The sequence below is a fragment of the Oreochromis niloticus genome, linkage group LG6, assembly GCF_001858045.2.
Source record: "Oreochromis niloticus isolate F11D_XX linkage group LG6, O_niloticus_UMD_NMBU, whole genome shotgun sequence".
NCBI lineage: Eukaryota > Metazoa > Chordata > Actinopteri > Cichliformes > Cichlidae > Oreochromis > Oreochromis niloticus.
Genome location: NC_031971.2, coordinates 4,786,014 through 4,806,987, shown reverse-complemented (window position 1 = coordinate 4,806,987; position 20,974 = coordinate 4,786,014). Strand labels below are relative to the sequence as shown.

At 41.3% G+C, this 20,974-nt stretch overlaps 1 protein-coding gene and 1 long non-coding RNA gene across 7 annotated transcripts in view; one reads left to right on the top strand and one right to left on the bottom strand.

The window, feature by feature from the left end:
• Positions 1-16,233, top strand: part of LOC100702690 (E3 ubiquitin-protein ligase TRIM41) — a 32,081-nt gene extending 15,848 nt beyond the window's left edge. For 3 of the 6 annotated variants that reach the window (XM_019355290.2, XM_019355289.2, XM_005465358.4), the window contains 5 exons: positions 850-997; positions 1,263-1,307; positions 13,976-14,002; positions 14,239-14,414; positions 14,751-16,233. In XM_019355290.2, coding sequence (XP_019210835.1) covers positions 850-997; positions 1,263-1,307; positions 13,976-14,002; positions 14,239-14,414; positions 14,751-14,774 — 420 coding nt within the window. In that variant the 3' untranslated portion in view covers positions 14,775-16,233. Of the gene's footprint in view, positions 1-849; positions 998-1,262; positions 1,308-2,895; positions 2,990-13,975; positions 14,003-14,238; positions 14,415-14,750 lie in introns of those variants that run through there. The other 3 variants (XM_019355292.2, XM_019355291.2, XM_019355293.2) reach the window with 3 other exon arrangements.
• Positions 11,689-13,968, bottom strand: LOC109199941 (uncharacterized). Its single transcript, XR_002060196.2, has 4 exons — positions 12,297-13,968; positions 12,136-12,198; positions 11,972-12,034; positions 11,689-11,860 (listed from the first exon to the last, which is right to left on the bottom strand). It is a non-coding gene; the product is annotated as an uncharacterized LOC109199941 (long non-coding RNA).
• Positions 16,234-20,974: the final 4,741 nt, after the last annotated feature.

Sequence of the window (20,974 nt, the reverse complement as noted above, 5' to 3'; positions counted from 1 at the left end):
GTGGTGGCATCGGGAACGAGTGAATAAAGCTGATGAGTGTTGCCCATTCAGTTGCCAGAGGTTGCTGTTAGTCAGTGGGAAATTTCTTCCTCAAGCCTTGGACCAGTCGACCGGTCATTAGAAAAGATGGTGCATTCCCCAACCAGCTGGCAAAAAAGTTTGTGATTGATTTGGTCAGCAGCATATTGTAGCACTGTAGTTTACTGGAAGTGACAGATTCTCCGAGCTGAAGTGAAACAGTGAAAAAGGTTGTACAAACAAGAAAAAGAGAAGATTAGGCTTAAACTAAATGTTGTGTCTTTTGAAACACATTGGCTGTGGCTGAGGCACGACTTCTACTTTGTAGGCATTTCTGGTTTGGTTTTTATACTCCTGCTCAGCCAGTAGGTAGTCAGTAGCAATCTGCTAGCACCAAAGCATTTACTGGGAGGTTTTTGGTACAAACTCCAGGAACCACTGCCAACTACCTTTCCAGCAGAAACTACTGATGTTTGCAGATGTAATCTGCAGTGAGGGGAGGGAGTGCATGGACGAGAGTCTGAAAACAAGCAGATATGCTCTGGAGAGAAGAGAGAATGAAGGTTAGTAGAACCTGGACAGAGTTCAATGAGAGGTACATGTAAGGAGTACATGAATGATTTTGAAGGACAGTGCATAAGAGAGGTGCAGAAGAGAGTGCAGCCAGGGTGGACCTTTTCCTACACCGCAGCTGAAAATGAAATAGGTGATTATTGGAATTAGTCATTTGGCCCTAACTAACTGGAATTTGGCTACTTTGAGCATATAGTATGATTAACATGATATGTAACATAAACTATATGTCTTTATGACATTCCTGTCCCCCTGCAGACGTACCCTGCCCTGTCTGCACCTCGGCAGGCTAAGAATTGGTCCGGAGTCTCTGTGTCATCTCAGCTGACGTCAGGTGTGATTCTCAGGTCTGTCAATCAGATGATGGAGCAGTTTCACAAAGAGCTGCGAATACTGCCAGAAATCTGTAAGTCTTCATTCCCACCTCAAGTTAAACTGGGCAGTAAAGTCATGCTGAAAATTCAAAATGCATATAGTGTCTCCTAAACCTTTACAACTCAATGGAATGTCTGTACAACAGCAACATCTTCAATTTGGTATTTTGGTAGCCAAAAAAAGAACATCATAGCATTACTGTAGTTCTACGTTCAAACTCTGAATGGTCATGTTTTCATTAACAAACATCAAATATTAACTGAACATTACAAAAATGTGTCTCTCCTTACTGATAGGTCAGCAGGCGTCATCAAACCAGTCTTTATCTAGACCCAACCCGAGTAAGTGTTTTAATGACAGCACACAATTCTTTATATGTTAATATTAGTAGTAATAAGATGGCATTAGTTCAAAATGGCAGCCCACCAAACCGGTTTGACAACCGGTTTGACCGGTTTTGTGCACGTGCACATGCGCGTTCAGGTGCTGGGGGTATGCGAGTTCATGTGTGGAAACACACAGGGTGTCAGAGAGGTTATATGAGTTCATGTGTTTTTAATTAGGGTTTTTAATTAAACTATTTTTATCGCTTTGGCGTGTCTCAACATTCAGTTATGCAGACATATGTGTTCTTAAAAGCAATTCTTTGTTTTTGCGTGTAGGGGCGGAAGCTGTTTTGCTTCACAGTGCTCCTTAACAAAGCCCGAATGCTTTTTATTTACATCTAGTCAAAAGTGTTGGTAATCGTGTTTTAATCACACTCATTTTGTGATTCTGATGTCACAGCATGCAGTGATGCAAGTATTTTATTTTAAAAATGGCTCAAATGGGAATTTCTGCTGAATGGGTAATGTCACCATGTTCACAAGCGTTTCATTTAATCAAACCACTAGTTTTTAATCTAACTAGTTTTACGCATCTACTGGGGTTTCTTTCACGGGTTGATGCGATCATTTTATTTAAAAATCGGGATTTTGGAATGTTGATCCAAGAGGGAGACAGAGGCTGCTAGTTTTTAACACAGTAAATGGTCACAAATAACATTCAGACCCTTTAGAAAATAAAAGCTATTGGGCTGCTTTTAAAACACGTTGCCTTTTCTCTCCAAAGCAGCCAGTATCGCTCTTTTCAAACTAACTGTGTTTTAATCAAACTCATTTTGTGATTCTGATGTCACAGCAGGCAGTGATGCAACCATTTTATTTATTTAAAAACGGATCATTTTCTTCCGTAAGGAGTTTCATGGTTTCAGAGTAGTTTTTAACACAACAGATGGTCGCAAATAACATTCAGCCCTTTAGAAAATAAATGCTGCAGTGATACTTCTAAAACCAGTCGCACAGACCCGCTCCGTCTTTTCAACAGCCGGTTAATTGTTTGAATTTGTTCAGGATTGCAAAAGCCCACTGAGGGTATCATTTAATTGTTGTGATTCCTTAGGAAAAGGTAAAAGATAGGTGTATCACTTAGCTGTTGAGAGTACCATGTGAACAAGGGCCCGACCTATTGTTTAAAGTGGCCGGTATCGGCTCTTTTTGTAATTCCTCGAGAAGGTAAAAAGGTAAAAGGGGCAGGTGTAGCAGTCGGGTGGGGACCCCGCCTATTGTCTGAAGTATCAGCTCATTTGTAATTCCTTGAGAAGGCAAAAGCCCTGAAGGGTCTCATTTAAATTGGCTGGAGACATACCTTTCTTTTTGGAAACACCCATCCTATATAAGACACGCTCAGAGCCTGAAACCCTTAGCCATTTACCCGTCAAGATTCGCTGCGGAGCATACCATTTTCTTTGAGATCATCAAAACTAACATCGTTCTTTATAACAAGGACATCGTAAACGGTAAGTAAAACAAAACCTATTATTGTATTTTTAAAGGTGTTATGTTAACATATTATAGGATATTCAAACAATTTTTTTTCCTAAAACAAAAGCTTAATTTTTAGGAGTTCGGGAGAACGGCGCAGGACCCGTTTCTTTAGAAACGGGCGCTTTTACAGCTGGAACGAGTTCTCTAACAAGCACAAGGTGTGTACAGAATTACGGTATTTTTAAATGTATGTATGTTTTAAACTTGCGATTGTTTTAAATTATGTAATAACAGCGTTTTTCTTTGATCGTTCCAGGGTTAACAAGGTTCAAGGTTCAAGGTTCTTTATTTGTCACATGCATAGTTATACAAGTATAACACACAGTGAAATGTATCCTGACACGCTCCTCGACATGTGCAAAAACATGGGGGGGGGGTAGAGGGATAACATTATAAATATATATATATAGTATATACATTGGGTGAATGTGCAGTAGAAGCAGCAAGCAGGTGAATTCTGTACATTAATATGAATAGACATCTGACTATTTTACAGAATGGACAATATAAACATATTTAAAGTTAAAGGAAGTTAAAGGAATTGAGTGTCTGGAGCAGAGTCTCAGTCAATTATAGATGATGTGAGATGGCATGTGTGTGTGTGTGTGTGTGGGGGGGGGGTGTTGGTTTAGGGCCCGGATGGCTTGAGGATAAAAGCTCTTCTTGAGTCTCTCTGTCCTTGCCCGGATGATGCGGAACCTTCTACCAGATTGTAGAAGTTGGAACAGTTTGTTGCCAGGATGGGACGGGTCCTTCAGTATCTGCGTTGCTCTAGTCCGGCATCTCCTGGTGTAGGTGTCCTGAAGTGGGGGGAGAGCAATCCTGCAGCAGCGTTCTGCTGTACGGATCACTCTCTGGAGAGCTTTTTGGTCCTTCACACAGCTGTTCCCGAACCACGCTGTCATGTTCTGTGTGAGGATACTCTCCACAGTGCCTGTATAGAAGATCCTGAGGATCTTTGGAGAGACCCAAACTGAGCAGGAAAACATTCAGACACAGAGACCACAGAGCCCAACCTTACAACAGGTGTGTATACAACGGGATGTATAGTTGTGTATTTAAAAAACAACAACAAATGGATTTAAGCAATTACAAATGTTCTAAAACCGACCGTTTTACACATACAGAGCCACGCCAGAGAACCGTGTGTGTGGAGAAGCAGGACCGTCCGGAATAACGCACACTACAAGGTAAGCATAGGTATATATAAATGAGATAAAAAGAGATAGAGAGGGAGACACGCTTATTCTGTTGAAATGGGTACATGTATAAAAGGTTTTAACACATGTCTATCTTCACAGGCTGCAGAACAGTACCCCTCCTCATAATGATCAGGACACCGTACGATCCCTGACGTTTTTGGAACGTTTAAGCAGTATCGACCTCCCAGAACAACAAAAACCTGGAGCTTTGTACAACAGCGGAGAGTCAGAACCGATCTTCATCAGCGGACCTGCAACACCCCGAGTGAGTGGCTGCCTCGCGATTTCTCTGATGTTTTTGAGTACAGTATATCAGATTTTGATCTAGTTCATATACCCACCATCCCAGAATGTGCCAGAAATAGCGATGATTCACTCATAGATTTTGAAGAAAACGGTATAACAGACTCTCAAATATCTGCGGCTTATGATGCTTACATGAACGTTGCAGACGCTCAGCCTGCTGAACAGACCTATTCTGCTTCAAAAAACGATATACTATCTTTGATCGATGCTAAACTCAGCCAACAAGCGGTACAGAGGGATGTGCAAGAAATAGCAGTTAAACTCGAGGACCCCCCTTTAATTTATTTTTTTTATTCTTTATTTTTTTTAGTGTACTATGTCGCAGCGGTCCGCCAGGGGTGTTCTTTTTTGGTGTGTGTTTTAAAAAACCAGGGTCTTCAGGCACTGTGTGATCGGTTTTATACATGGCGATGGTCTTACGTATGCCGGTGTTAGATATGGCTGATAACGGTACGTTTAAATCTGAGACAGCTTTTAAAAACTCTGTCCAGCCGATAGGTCTCAAACCCTCAGAAGGTGTGTGTGTGGTTGTGACGGCTTTAATCAGATCATAAATGTGTGAACCCGGGATGGTGTGTTTATCAACAACAATTTCGCCTTTGTCATTGTAAGAAATCAAGTTTGGCGAACGGCTCACCGCTGATAGAATAAGTTCTGCATTCATCCTACTCCTTTTAGGTATATGTGTTAAAACATTCTCCGCAACAAGATCCCTCACCCCTGCATCACCATGAACAGCCGATGTGTCCGCCGACTGGGGTTGCACACCCCTGTTAAATTGTTCCGGTAGTGATAAAGACAATACATTCTTTTCACGGGCACCTTGTCTCACAAGCGTAAGGTATCTTTGGAGAATATCGCTGTACTTTTTAGCTTTCTCATATACATCTATGTCAGAATCTTGTAACACATGAAACATCTCCTTGTCCAACTCATTCTGAGCCTGTTGTCTGATGCTGCCTGTGTGCTGCTACTGCTGCTGTTGCTTTATTAAGTCCAACTGGTGTTGGGGCACCAAAAACATCTTTTGCACATGTTCCATTTTCACCTGTTTGCTATCAGACTGGTTATGAAAGGGATTGCCGCCCCTAATAACGGCAGTAAAAACCCTCCAGATTGGTTGATTGTCTTTCTCTTTTTCAAAGTTTTGATCTTTTTGTCAGCAATCAGTCTGATTATTTCTTGATGCATTCTCAATCATCCAGGAAAGTAAATCTCCAAAAGTTGAATCTGTTCATCTGGACGTAGCGTTTTGTGGGAGAAACGTTTCGTCACTCATCCAAGTGACTTCTTCAGTCTCTGAAGACTGAAGAAGTCTACATCCAGATGAACAGATTCAACTTTTGGAGACAGTCTGATTATTGTTTTTTTCTTTTTTAGCTGTTTGTATTGCTGATTGGTCAGTGGAATGTTACCATGCAATACGTTAAAGGCTATCTCACACAACGCACTGATGAAATCTAAGTTTGAATTACTAATAATGACTCTGCGTAGAGTAGGGGGAGCCTTGTATATCATCTCCAAAAGAGACAGATTCCTCCGCAGGCGTGATGACATCCTTTCACCTCTTTGCTGATTTTTGTTTTGGAATGTAAACAACCGGACCGTCTGATAGTAAATTTGTTCTGAGACTTAAATGGTCCAGTGTCTTAGCTTTATAGTCTATTAAAAGATACCCGTATGTTGTGGATGTGGCATCATTAAACGATTCTATAAAATATTTAGTATTACCAGGAAACATTTGCCTACCTAAAAGCATAACCTGATATTTATCTCTCGGATTTTTAAACAATATTAGGTAGTTAGTGTTCAAGGATATGGTTCTACTGGATTTTCCTTGAATAAACAAATTCTGAACTAGATATATACAACTCAAATTCCTATGATGCACATACTTTGTGAACACATTTTGTACTTCTAAATTGTTAGCGGCATCGTTCATTACATCGTCTATAATTAACAAATTGTTCTTGTCTGTAGGCAGAAGCATGTCATCAGCCAGAGATTCGGGTATACCATTAACAAAGTTTATGGCTCTTATCTTAAGAAGTTGGTCATATAGTGGCTGCCAGCATGAGTATATATACACAATGTTATCAATGCTGTGTGATATAATCCGGGAAGAGTTTTCAATGACGCTTTTAACAAAAAAAGTCTTGCCACAGTTACTGGGACCGCTGACCACCATGCTGAACGGGTGCTGCAACCTGGCATCAAACCCCTGATCTAATTTAAAATCCATAAGGTAGGGTTGCATAGTCTGGGAGCACACGGCGCTTATTGTAAACAACTTTAACTTTCTTCACAACGGTTTCGTTCTTCAAATGAAGTTTCTTTTTATCACATCTGATGCTATCAGACACGGCAACTAGGTGTGCGTCTGATGTCTGATTGGCTACAAACTTGTGGACTAAACCTTTCAAGGAGTCGTGGGTGACAACTTTGGAGTTTAATGCATTCAGTGTCACGCCTTTACATTTGACCTGGGTCTTGCCCAGCGATGTGTGATATGCGTAGCATTTTGGCCCACCGGAAACAAATTCCGCTATGTAATCCTCCACACCACCCTCTCCAGAATCTAATTCGCTTGTGAGATCCCCCAGAAACGGCCTTAGAGGAGGCATCCAGTCGCCAGGGCGTGCCATGAAAATGACACTGTCTGTGTCACAATACAGCACGCGCTGCTGCAAGTTGTCTAGCAAATCATACAGCATGAGTCTGGCGTGTGCAGTGGTCATGGCCCCGACAAAGACATTAACGTCCTTCACACGGGAAGCTCTACCATCGGCGTGGCGCCATTGCACCATTGCGACATCGTCAGAGATGAAACAAAACTGTCGCACGTCGTACTGGTCGCTAAACATTAGCTGGCTAAATCTGGAAGGGTCTGTAATGAGCTCAGATGATGCCATGTTTGACCTCATGCTGAAACGACCCCATAACGAGTTTAGCAACAGCTTGTTACAGTTACGAACAGCTTTATTTACACAAATCTTGGATGGGTCTAGCATTATACCCTCCTCATAATACTCGTCTATGTACTTCTGCTGTTCGTCAGGTGTCTTCACGTGTTCTGGATACCCCGAGGCCTCCTGTTTTAGTTTTAGAAAGGCTTTCACATAGTCTTTAAACAATGTGTCGGTCTTATTGGGAAAATGCCACACCTCATCAATAGAAAGAACCCTGTATCCCTTCTCAACAGCTTTTTCAAGCTCAAATGAGACCCAAGTGCCTTTCAACACCCGTTCGCTGTCACTGTGCCCGCATGCAGTGTGCTGGTTCTGGTCTTCAGCACACATACTGCAGAGTGGAAACATCAGTTTGCCGTGGCACCTGTAGGGTAGGACGGGGTGAAAAAGACCCTTAGGTGGGAGCACTGTGCATTTAACAAAGCCGAAATAATTTTCTAGCTTGTCGAAGTTGGTGTAAATGACTTGAGGGTGTCCTACAGGATAGTCTTTTTTAGACTGCACTGTGGGATAGAGACTGGTGAAGTCGTAGTAAAATATTTTTTCATCACATGCAGTCTTGTGTTACAGCTTTAGAGCATTCGTGCGACCACCAAAAAGGGCGTCTCGGGGATTCAGGCGTTCTGGCTTTCTCTATGTGTGCATGAAAGCCATAACTGTGGGGTCTGTCTGCTTCAAGGCAGCCCATTCACATTCCCACATCACTATTACGCTCAAACTGTGTTGTGATCTCAGTGCATCCACTTTGTCACAAAACATGCGATGCAGCAGTCCATAGGATGCTTTGCTGACAGGATTTACTTCACTCTCGGGGTAACATTTAACACATCCGTGGTGAAAACATCCTGCAAATTCATAAGCTGTATTTGTCACGCCCGGTGTGGCAGGCGTGTGGAGTTTGTAGAGAGGACCCAAAAGGCGGCAGCTCTGGTGCAGGTGAGTATTTATTTACAGCAGTGGGTACAAACAGCAATGGCAGGTGAACATGAAACCGGAAAACCTAAACTGGGTAAAACTAACAAAACAAACCAGAAACGAAGGTGCAGGAAGGTCCGGGGAAATACAAACGGAGAGACGCAGGGAGACTGAGGGGAAACAACACAGACGAACCAGCAACTAACAGAGGCAGACACGAGGTTTAAATACACAGAAGGATAACGAGGGAATGAGACACAAAAGGAGGGCACAGCTGGGAGTAATCCGACCTGACGAGACAGGGGAAAAGTAAACTGAACACACTGAGATAAGACAGAGACTTTTAAAGTAAAACAGGAAACACATACACGTAATGACACAGACTCAAAAACGCAGACTAAACACAGGGATACACGGGTAGAAAAGAATGAACACTAACCGAGGAAGAACAGAACCAAAATTACAATAATAGGAAACACAAAACGCTGGGTCAAAAGGACCCAGGATCATGACAGTATTACTTGTGGGGTCCACAAAATACAGCCCAACCCTCTGTTCGCCTCCTCTGAGAGCCTGTTTTACCACTGTGTTGGTGGTGTGGGACACATATTGAAGCCATTCGATAGAGACGTTAGAAAACGTTTTATTCTGCTCAACGTATGCCCCATCATATGTGAGAGCGAGCGTGTCTCTAGGCAGAAACAGCGTTTTATACACACCCATACTAAATGCAGCCAAGGTGGTATACGTGAATGGATCAACTTGAGTACAACCCAATAGAGTGTCACGATATATGCTGCATGCTTTACGCAGGACATCAACATCGTTAACACAGTAACGCCTGAGTTCAGCCTGAAAATCAAAGGGATTCTGTGAGGCAACCTGGTACCATTCCATGAATCGCACCTTATCGCTTTCAGACGTGCTCATAGCCGTAGAAGGAGGGGTCTGGGTACGGGCCCACATAATGCTTATTATCCCTCGTGTTAAACCTGTGTGGAAATGGCCCTTCTGCAGGTCTTGAAAACCTAAGGCAGAGGGTATTTTGGCAAGGCCCATGGGCAAAAAGCTGAACGAATCAATCCACCGCTGGTCATAGTCCCGGTCATGCATCAAAATCACACAGCTGCCGTTCATTATGACACTAGGTGTTATGCTCTGTCTGACAAAGTACTCCAGGAGTATGTAATTATCAAAGCCAGATGCATTATGTGCTATGAAAGTGTACCCACGAAACCTTGGGCGTCTGTAATGCTGCACAAACGCCTCCACACATTTTAATGTATTAAATGTGAACTTATTGCCCTTCAAATCAGACGCACACACAAAGTTAGCCTCGTGTTTACCGTTGTGGTACCGCGTCTCAAAATCATATAAAATGTATTTATCGCTAGGCTTCTGTTTTTCAACAGGCTGTATGAAACACTGATGGTCGGAGTCTCCTGCTAATTTAGGTTCGCGGCAGTGCTCGCATCTAGGCTGCGCACATTTGTGTGGCAATTTCTTGGATTCTCTATATGTGTTGCCGCAGTGCATGCAATGTTTCATATTATCACAGGGGATCATGTTGTGTTTTAATTCAGGTAATTTGTGTTGCTGGTAACAGTGTTGTGATTTGCAGATGCGGTTACAGTTGCTGCATTTCACTGTGGGACCCCTGTGATGTTGACAGAGTGTGTAGCATGTGTTACATCTATGTTTACAGCTGTGCTGTAATGGTGTATTATATATACTGTAACAGAAATTACACACATAGGATCCCCCCAAAAAAGTGGGCGGGTTTAAAATCAGGTGGTAATGTTGATTATGGAGATACATCATCAACGTGTTTGTGTTTGGCTCTTCATGTGTGAAAAAACATTCCAGGCGTTTACACCCTTCTGTGTGGTAATAGATTACAATCTTAATGTTGAAGTGCTTCTCAAATTTACCGACATCAGAGAATGATACTTGCTGTGTGTCGCATAGACCTACTTCAGCATGTATCTGTTTAGCTGTAGCAAGTTTTTCATGCTCAGAGGATGATGAGTTTAATGAATGTGCTATGCATAGGGAGAAGCACAAATTGTTGTGTGTGTTGTTTGGTATGTATAAATGTCTGCCTTTCTTTGAGAGAATCTCATCATAAGGTATGTGCGCCAGTCTTAAGCGAGCCCCGCCACTACTGTTCTGAGCTACCGTGACAATAAACTCTAATCCATCATCACCTATCGGTGATGCATCATTACTCTGCATAACTTGTGCAATTTGATCGAGAAACAGCTCCGGATTATACCGATCATCAGCATTTAAAACAGCCTGAACATCTGAAGCCAGCGAGGGGCCACGCAGGACCACGTTTAGAACGCTGCCCTGTTGGGATCCAGCCACAGCTCTGTATATCACATTGGCTAAGCACTCGCGCAGGCACTTGTTCTGGATGATCGAGACTTATACCCCTAAAATCAAGGCGCTCACGCAATTCACGAGCATTAAAATTAGGTATCTCTCTAATGTGTGGCTGAGAGCGACTGCCAGACCCAGGCTGCACAACGGGCTCGATTACTGTAGTATCTATTTGTGAGAAATTTGCAATGATTGAGGGGGTGTGTGGTGTTGCAGCATCAGCAGCGGCGCCCGGACACGCATGTGTGGCAGAAGTATTAGTAGAAGCGGTAACAGGCTCAATAGCAACTGCAGTAGCAGCAGCAGAGGTGACCCGGCTAGGTTGTGCATCAGACGCAAAATCACCAGCAGCACCAGCTATACGGTTAGCATCAGTAACAGCAGCGGCCCGTGCAACAGCGGGTGTACAATCAGCATTATTAACAACAATAGCCCTAGCAGCAATAGCCGGCGTAGGAACAGTCTGACAAGGACGTGTATCGGATGAGGATGATGCAGCTACACTACTAAGTCTTGCATGCAAAACTTGGCATTTGTTTACTATTTGCGCAGCCCACTGGTTATAAGCCTCAAAGTCAAAGCATTTAGCTCGAGTGGAGGTACCATCATTGTGTTTGAATAATTTATGGGGTGGGTCCATGGTGTGGATTTTAAAAGTCAGCGATTTAAAAAGCGGGTACTAATGAGATCTAATAAACCCCAGGTACTGTTTATTGCCTGCCGGGTACTAGTTAGACCACCAGCTATTTCATGCAAGTTGCCCTGTGCTTGATGTTGATTGAGTTTAGCTGCTATTTCTTGCACATCCCTCTGTACCGCTTGTTGGCTGAGTTTAGCATCGATCAAAGATAGTATATCGTTTTTTGAAGCAGAATAGGTCTGTTCAGCAGGCTGAGCGTCTGCAACGTTCATGTAAGCATCATAAGCCGCAGATATTTGAGAGTCTGTTATACTGTTTTCTTCAAAATCTATGAGTGAATCATCGCTATTTCTGGCACATTCTGGGATGGTGGGTATATGAACTAGATCAAAATCTGATATACTGTACTCAAAAACATCAGAGAAATCGCGAGGCAGCCACTCACTCGGGGGTGTTGCAGGTCCGCTGATGAAGATCGGTTCTGACTCTCCGCTGTTGTACAAAGCTCCAGGTTTTTGTTGTTCTGGGAGGTCGATACTGCTTAAACGTTCCAAAAACGTCAGGGATCGTACGGTGTCCTGATCATTATGAGGAGGGGTACTGTTCTGCAGCCTGTGAAGATAGACATGTGTTAAAACCTTTTATACATGTACCCATTTCAACAGAATAAGCGTGTCTCCCTCTCTATCTCTTTTTATCTCATTTATATATACCTATGCTTACCTTGTAGTGTGCGTTATTCCGGACGGTCCTGCTTCTCCACACACACGGTTCTCTGGCGTGGCTCTGTATGTGTAAAACGGTCGGTTTTAGAACATTTGTAATTGCTTAAATCCATTTGTTGTTGTTTTTTAAATACACAACTATACATCCCGTTGTATACACACCTGTTGTAAGGTTGGGCTCTGTGGTCTCTGTGTCTGAATGTTTTCCTGCTCAGTTTGTTAACCCTGGAACGATCAAAGAAAAACGCTGTTATTACATAATTTAAAACAATCGCAAGTTTAAAACATACATACATTTAAAAATACCGTAATTCTGTACACACCTTGTGCTTGTTAGAGAACTCGTTCCAGCTGTAAAAGCGCCCGTTTCTAAAGAAACGGGTCCTGCGCCGTTCTCCCGAACTCCTAAAAATTAAGCTTTTGTTTTAGGAAAAAAAATTGTTTGAATATCCTATAATATGTTAACATAACACCTTTAAAAATACAATAATAGGTTTTGTTTTACTTACCGTTTACGATGTCCTTGTTATAAAGAACGATGTTAGTTTTGATGATCTCAAAGAAAATGGTATGCTCCGCAGCGAATCTTGACGGGTAAATGGCTAAGGGTTTCAGGCTCTGAGCGTGTCTTATATAGGATGGGTGTTTCCAAAAAGAAAGGTATGTCTCCAGCCAATTTAAATGAGACCCTTCAGGGCTTTTGCCTTCTCAAGGAATTACAAATGAGCCGATACTTCAGACAATAGGCGGGGTCCCCACCCGACTGCTACACCTGCCCCTTTTACCTTTTTACCTTCTCGAGGAATTACAAAAAGAGCCGATACCGGCCACTTTAAACAATAGGTCAGGCCCTTGTTCACATGGTACTCTCAACAGCTAAGTGATACACCTATCTTTTACCTTTTCCTAAGGAATCACAACAATTAAATGATACCCTCAGTGGGCTTTTGCAATCCTGAACAAATTCAAACAATTAACCGGCTGTTGAAAAGACGGAGCGGGTCTGTGCGACTGGTTTTAGAAGTATCACTGCAGCATTTATTTTCTAAAGGGCTGAATGTTATTTGCGACCATCTGTTGTGTTAAAAACTACTCTGAAACCATGAAACTCCTTACGGAAGAAAATGATCCGTTTTTAAATAAATAAAATGGTTGCATCACTGCCTGCTGTAACATCAGAATCACAAAATGAGTTTGATTAAAACACGATTAGTTTGAAAAGAGTGATACTGCCTGCTTATAGCATTTATTTTCTAAAGGGTCTGAATGTTATTTGTGACCATTTACTGTGTTAAAAACTAGCTGGCTCCATCTCCCTCTTAGTTCAACATTCCGAAATCCTGATTTTTAAATAAAATGATCGCATCAACCCGTGAAAGAAACCCCAGTAGATGCGTAAAAACTAGTTAAATTAAAACTAGTGGTTTGATTAAATGAAAGACTTGTGAACAGGCTGACATTGTCCATTCAGAAGAAATTCCCATTTGAGTGGTTTATAAAATAAAATACTTGCATCACTGCCTGCTGAGACATTGTCAGAATCACAAAATTAGTGTGATTAAAACACTATTACCAACACTTTTGACTAGATGTAAATATAAAGCATTCGCACTTTGTTAAAGCGCACTGTGAACAAAAACAGCTTCCACCCCTACACGCAAAAACAAAGAATTGCTCTTAAGGACACATATGTCTGTATAAATGAATGTTGAGACACGCCAAAGTGACAAAAAATAGTTTAATTAAAAACCTTATGGTTTGATTAAATTAAGTTAAAAACACATGAACTCATATAACCTCTCTGACACCCTGTGTGTTTCCACACATGAACTCGCATACCCCCAGCACCTGAACACACATGCGCACACGCACGAAACCGGCCAAACCGGTTTGGTTGGCCGCCATTTTGAACTTGTGCCATCGTATTACTACTAATATTCTTCTTCAAATAAATGACTTGAAGAAAATGTCAAGAAGTAAATTTATCACATTTTCTTTGCAGAGGTTAGGAGGGTTCAAGAATATACAGGTAAGGGCTTAAATCCTTTTAGCGTTTACTTTTGTTTGAGCCCCGAGCTAAACTGGCAGGTTTTTAGAAACTCCATTTTAACGACAGTCTCTTATATTTTGGCATTTACAGTTTTCTGTCAAACTTGTGTGTTCTAAAGTACCGGACATCATTCTGTCCTTAACCTGAACTCAAGTTAAGTCAGCAGTGTTACAGGATGGAAGAACTAACCATTGCTCTATCACTGTATCTGTCAGTTGACATCACTTTGGATCCCACCACAGCCCACCCACGTCTCACCGTCTCAGCAGATGGGAAGAGGGTTCACTGTGGAGATCGCCATCAGGTGGTACCAGACAACCTGAAACGCTTTGACCGGGTAGTGTGTGTGCTGGCCAACCAGGGCTTCAACTCAGGGCGCCATTACTGGGAGGTAGGCAATATGGAAACAAGCTCTTTTAGTTTAAACTCTGTCTCTATGTACAAACAAAGCAGTCCATCTGATGGGGACATGGAGACATGAGCAAAGGGAACTTTATGACATCTTGAATTTAGTAAGAAGGTTTTGTGTGAATATGTGTTTCTTTTTTGCTAACTTACTGTTTAATTCGTGTTTTTTTTTCTTTTTTTAACATATGGGGGATCTCCCATCATAACTGGAAAAACTATGACATCCACGTTAAAGATCAAAGCGCACTTCATGCACTGCGGATTCGGTGTCCAATCTCTAAATTAATTGTGGCATCATTACCATAATGTCCTCTTACAGGTGGAGGTAGGGGGGGAAGACTGATTGGGACCTGGGCGTGGCCAGTCGGTCCATCAACCGTAAGGGTAAAATCACCGTGAGCCCCGCCCATGGATACTGGTTTCTCAGTCTCCGGGATCAGTCCGAGTATGCCTTCCGAACAGAACCATCGACCAACTTGACGGTTCACATCAGACCATCTCGGGTCGGAATCTATGTTGACTATGACAAGGGACTGTTGTCCTTCTACAATGTAGATGCCAAAGTGCTAATGTTTACATTCACAGATAGTTTTTCTGACACCATCCATCCATTCTTCAGCCCCTGTACAAATAAATCAGGACGAAATGAGGCTCCACTAATCATCTGTCCTGTTGCAATGACAGAATGATAAACTGTATCAAGTGCTTCAAAGTACTGCTTCAAGACTTGGATACAGAAACATCTGCAACTAATAAAGATCAGTTGATCATTTTATTCTTTGCAGCACAATAAAGAAGAATATGGCCTTTGGTTAGCATATCCTAAAGCTGCCATTGTGATTAATATTGGCACAAAATGTGAAATTCTTTCTGGAAAATACAGACACTGCATCCTTCAAACTAAAGACGAGCGAGGCCATCTGGCCTGCTATCAGCCTCAGCTGATGGCATGGAGTCGCATTAGTGCCTGTGGAATTGGCAGTTTACACTTCTGGAAAGGCACACTTACTACATTACGAAACAAAAATGACACCAAAGCAGAGCCAGGACTGTTATATCAGAAAGTGCTCTCCTCAGTCGTCAGACGTTTAGAGACTGCTGCACAGACCTGAAAGCTGCGTCCTCAAAAAGAAACACTTCATTGTGTTCGTAAAGTTGGACTTTAGGACTTTAGTGGGACAGGGCCGTACACATGGCTGCCGCTGTCTCCGGCAGACCTGTCCTCAGCTGCCAAACTCATAGTATTTAATCCTGGTGTGTGTTCTGACAACAACTAGGTTTAGTGTATAGTACTGTAAATAGCTTTGTCCATTTGTAAACAGCACTGAAGCAGAAGTGTTGAACTGCCCATTTATTCTTGTACGTTTTCTCTTGTTTATTAAATTTGGGAGTTTGGGATAGCGCTTGTCCTTGTCTAGTTTAGGTAGCTTTTGGTTCACCCTGGAGTTCCTGCTTTCAGTTTTGGTACGACTGGTGTAGCAATAAACCTCACCTTTATCTGTGACTTGGCTGTTTCTGAATTTGGGGACCAGGGCACCTTTTTTAACCCTTATGTTGTGCTCCTGTACCCCCAGAGCGGGGCGTGACAATATGTTCTATGTGTTAATGTCCTATTCTGTATTCTATTGATTTACAAATCATTTGGAAGTAGAATCAGTGGAATTTTTGAATTAGGGTTTTACACATATGTGATTCGGAGCACGGCAGCACTAATGTAATGTGATGTTTGACACCTCTGTCACTGTTCTTGATTATTATTTTGTCTTTATAAATTCTTAGATTAATTAAATAAGTATAATTGATGTGATTTGATCATTATTATGTGATTATTAATATAATTTGATTCTGCTTTTGCTTTTCTTCAGCTAAAATGCTTTAAAAAAATTTCTGCAACTAAAAGACTAAATTGTGGACATTCCCTTTTGTGAAACAGTGAAGGTAAGAATTTGAGCATTAACCAGTTTCAGTGTGAATAGCTATTACTGGTTACAGACCCATGTGACCTACTGTCCAGAACCCTAAAATGAAACCAGTTAATTACCAAGCTGCCACAATGAATGTGGCTGACGGAGGCTCGCCTTTCTTTTATCAAAGAAAAGCAGGGATGGCACTCGGACAGTGGGGCAGAGATCCAGTCCAGACTTCCTGTACAGGGGCGCTGGTCGCAGAGGTCGACGTACTGTGGCACTGCACTCTCTCTGATATGCAGAAAAAAAGGATCTACTTGTCGCAGCTATCTTAGCGACTTCAAACATGTCTTTGTCATTTCCTTGTTCCTTTCTGTGACATGTGACAAGCATGGTTCGAATGTTTGGAATTATTTCCATGGATGACTTTTAGACGGTCACAGTGCAAAATGTTGATGTTATCTGAGACAGAAAAAGGTTGTTTCTGGTTAAAGACTTTAAGATGCTTAACTTTGGTGCTACACACACACACACACACACACACACACACACACCGATACTGAGAAGAAGGATGTGAGTCTGGTTTTGAATCTCAGCACAGATGTAGCTGATCTCCGGTCTGCTTGCTCCCAAAAACTAACCCCTGACCCCTGACCCCTGTAGGGCCTCTCTCCTTCTCCTGCTGGGATGCCCGTGCACAAACCACCCAAATGTGTGGCTGCGGATGGCCCGGCTCTCCCGAATCCATCTCTGTCTGTCTCTGGCTCCTGGGGGCTGTTACATACTCCATCACTCCCACTCCACACTGTTTTATATATTGTTGATTTATATGCCTGTGCACATTTAAATTTCTGTGGTCCATGTATGTTTACTTTTCTTACAGCTGTGACAGTTAGGGTCATCCTGTACACCACATATATGTAATAACTGAAATAACATGAATAAATAACCAAACGAGCCCATAGAGAAGTTATAGAGCTGATCCTGGAAAAGCAACGTGTGTTTGGCACAACAGAGCATTCAGATCATAACTGTGATTGGAAAAGCTGCCAGACAGGACAGGAAAAAGACCTCTGGTGACCTGAGAGATCTCACTGGCATGCATGCCTGGAAGGACTCTGTAAGAAACCAGTTCTGGTAATGATACCAGAATAATGCCGTGGCTGACTCGCCCACTGTGTTTAAGAGAAAGGGAGGATAAATACGAACCAAGGTTCTGTTCTTTTTGCACGACAGTACATACTTCTGCCTCGTCTCTGTACAGTTCTACAAAGTTCTTGAAGTGTTTGAATCAAGCCGAGGTTGAAGTACTGTCAGGAGATGTATTCTAAAACACTTCTTCAGTTGAGAATCAGAGAGGAGAAACACAGTTTTACTTGTATACAAGGGCAGCACAGAGCAGGGCTCTGTGACACACGCTCTGAGACTGCCCTGGTCTTTATTTATACATCAGTGGGTGTTTATTCTTTACATTGGAATGTGGATGTTTAGGTGTGGGTGTGTGTATGTGTGTGTGTGTGTGTGACCGGGAAACGACTTCCCTAAACCTGCTGGTCTGGAAAATCCAACAGTTCATCTATATGTAAAAAAGGCACTTAGACTAAAACTGACATAGCTACATTTATCCTACCGTAAAACAATAAAACAAGGTATGACCTCTCCCATGCTCCCAGGATGTGGGTTTGAATACCAGAACACCCTGGAATGCACACAAAGCCTACTAAAGATCACACATCCTATCACTACACAATCGATTATACACCTCTAAGCATATATGGAAACTTATATCATTAAAAGCTTATACTGACTACTAAGTACAATTTTCCATTGACATTCCCTCCTGTTGTCAGTATAACTTTTAAGTGAGATATCAGTATGTAACATCTTGTTATACATTTTCTGTCACATCGTCATTAATCACAGGTCGGAGTCATCATCATCATTTTTCACGGCTATGTATGCAGCAACAGTGGAAAATATTATGCGGTTAATCATGAGTTTTAGACATGGCAGGATACATGTTACAAAGACACAAAATAAAAGTAAAAATATTCCAACTCCAATAAGTAGTCTTTTTAGCACCTGGCTTCAACCTTAAGTATTGTGTTTTTGGCAGGTCATAGATGTTCTCACATATTCTTTTGCTGAAAAAATTTAAAGTATAAAATTGTTGATTTATTATAGAGATCATCCCTCCGGTTGAGACATGGCTTAAACCATGGCTCACTAGAGTGGCTGTTTTGTGTAATGATTTGGGAAGAATGGGAATTCCTGCTATTTTTATTATGTCATCAGTGGGTGTTTGTTCTTTGCATTGGAATGTGGATGTTTAGGTGTGGGTGTGTGTATGTGTGTGTGTGTGTGTGTGTGTGACCCCATAAACGACTTCCCTAAACCTACTGGTCTGGAAAATCCAACAGTTCATCTATATGTAAAAAAGGCACTTAGCCTAAAACTGACATAGCTACGTTTATCCTACCGTAAAACAATAAAACAATAAAACAAGGTGCTCCCATGCTCCCAGGATGTGGGTTTGAATACCAGAACACCCTGGAATGCACACAAAGCCTACTAAAGATCACACATCCTATCACTACACAATCGATTATACACCTCTAAGCATATATGGAAACTCATATCATTAAAAGCTTATACTGACTACTAAGTACAATTTTCCATTGACAAGTACAGCTGTGTATCATCTGCATAGGAATGGTAGGAGCCCATGACTTGATTTACATTTGTGCAGATCTAAAACAGATAACTGAAATGTAAAAATGTCGACTCGTTAGATACGATGAGAGCCAATCAGGAACCTGACCTGTTAAACCGACTGAATCATGAAACCTTTTAATTCAAATTTCATCAACAAAAGTATCAAACACAGCAGTGAGATCAAGCAGATCCAAGAGTTTCTCACTCTTCAGGTCACTGATGACTTCAGTAAGACTTGTTTCTGTCCTGTGATTAGATTGGGTTCATTCAGTTTCCTTTTTTTGCTGTTTTTTTTTATATCTAATTAAAGATTAGATATAGGTCTGTAATGTATTACCACTGGATCTGAGTAGTAAATTGATTACAGCAGAGTCTAGAGGAACAGGGCGATAGCAGCCTGCAGAGAGCTGCTGATGAAATTCTTCCTGATTTTTAGATTTACAGGTGAAAATGTGGACATGGTGCTTAAATATTCCCTCTAATATTACTTTGTTCTAGAAGAAAGAAGCATTTTCATTACACTCATCACTGAAATTAGTTGATAGAATAATTACGATGATTAAATAGTTTATTGATGAATGAATATAAAAAAGCATTTAGCTTAGTGAAGCAGTAAACTGCATTTTCATAGATTTCAACATGAATTCATTGCTTTTTTATTTTCTCTCAGCTCTGCTGCAGATTCTTCTTCCCATATTTTCATAGTTTCTCCAGGATGATTTAGGTGGACCACGTTCTGTTCTGACAGGAGCAATATGATCAATAATTCAAGAAAGTGCATTAGAGAAATCATTTCATCTCATAATGACAGTACAGGTAACGTGTAGCTTTAAAATGTACTCATGAGTGTTTAGATGGACGAACAATAAGCTTCTGAGAACATGCTGTAATGATAAGAAATGGCAACATTTGTGATGTGATACTGATACATCTGTAAAAGGCCACTTCTGATTGGTTACTTGATTTTATAGGCAGAGGATTTTAGGTCTGGGACATTATGAACCTGTTTTAGTCATTTCTATCAGTAATAATGTTTGGACAGAATATGCAGCGTGGGCTGTGGTTCAATTCTTTCTTCTCAAATTCCTTTACTGTGAATCACTCATAAGTCCCTGTACTGCTGCATGTAAATGTCCTGCTATGATTCTTACCAACATTTATATGAATTTCATGTTTGTTTTCAGAACTACACCCACTACAACAGACTGGTAAATATAATAGTAATAAAGAAATCATTGAAATGTCATTTAAATGACATGTGAGCAGTGCTTTATTCACGTAAACAGACACATGATCAGGTCACCAGTGCAAAGAAAGACATAATGTTAGTGACACCACAGAGCACCATAGTGTGTACATCGAGGCCACACATTCAAAACCAACATGTTTATACAGATCACAATGAGGTATTTGCACATGTATGTGTGCCACAAGTATAATCATATTTAAAATGTTACGAAGACCAACCTGTTCAGTCTGTTTCCCAAGTGTATGTGCTATGTCTGCAGCTCGTAATCTGCCATTATCAGTATATTCAGATAATCTCAGCAGAACTTTCTATTCCTACTCATCGTCTGCTTTCAATATTATCCAATATTACTATGAAATGTAGTAATAGTAATTTTGTATTTTGCAGACCTGATTCAAAGTTATTACACATAATTTACCACACATATTTCCAAGTAATCATCACACTTCTTGAACTCTGGTTTAATATAATTTATTAAACTGAAATTAGATTTAAAAAGAAGAAGAAAAATACCACGTTTTGTGTTTTGTAGTCCTTCCTGGTTATTACACAGAAGTTACTGAACATTTCCAGGTAATAAGCCACAACATTAAACATAATACTTAGATTGTTACCTTCAAACAAAAAAGAATCCTGGGGACACAAATCAGGGCTAACTCCAGCACTGTAATG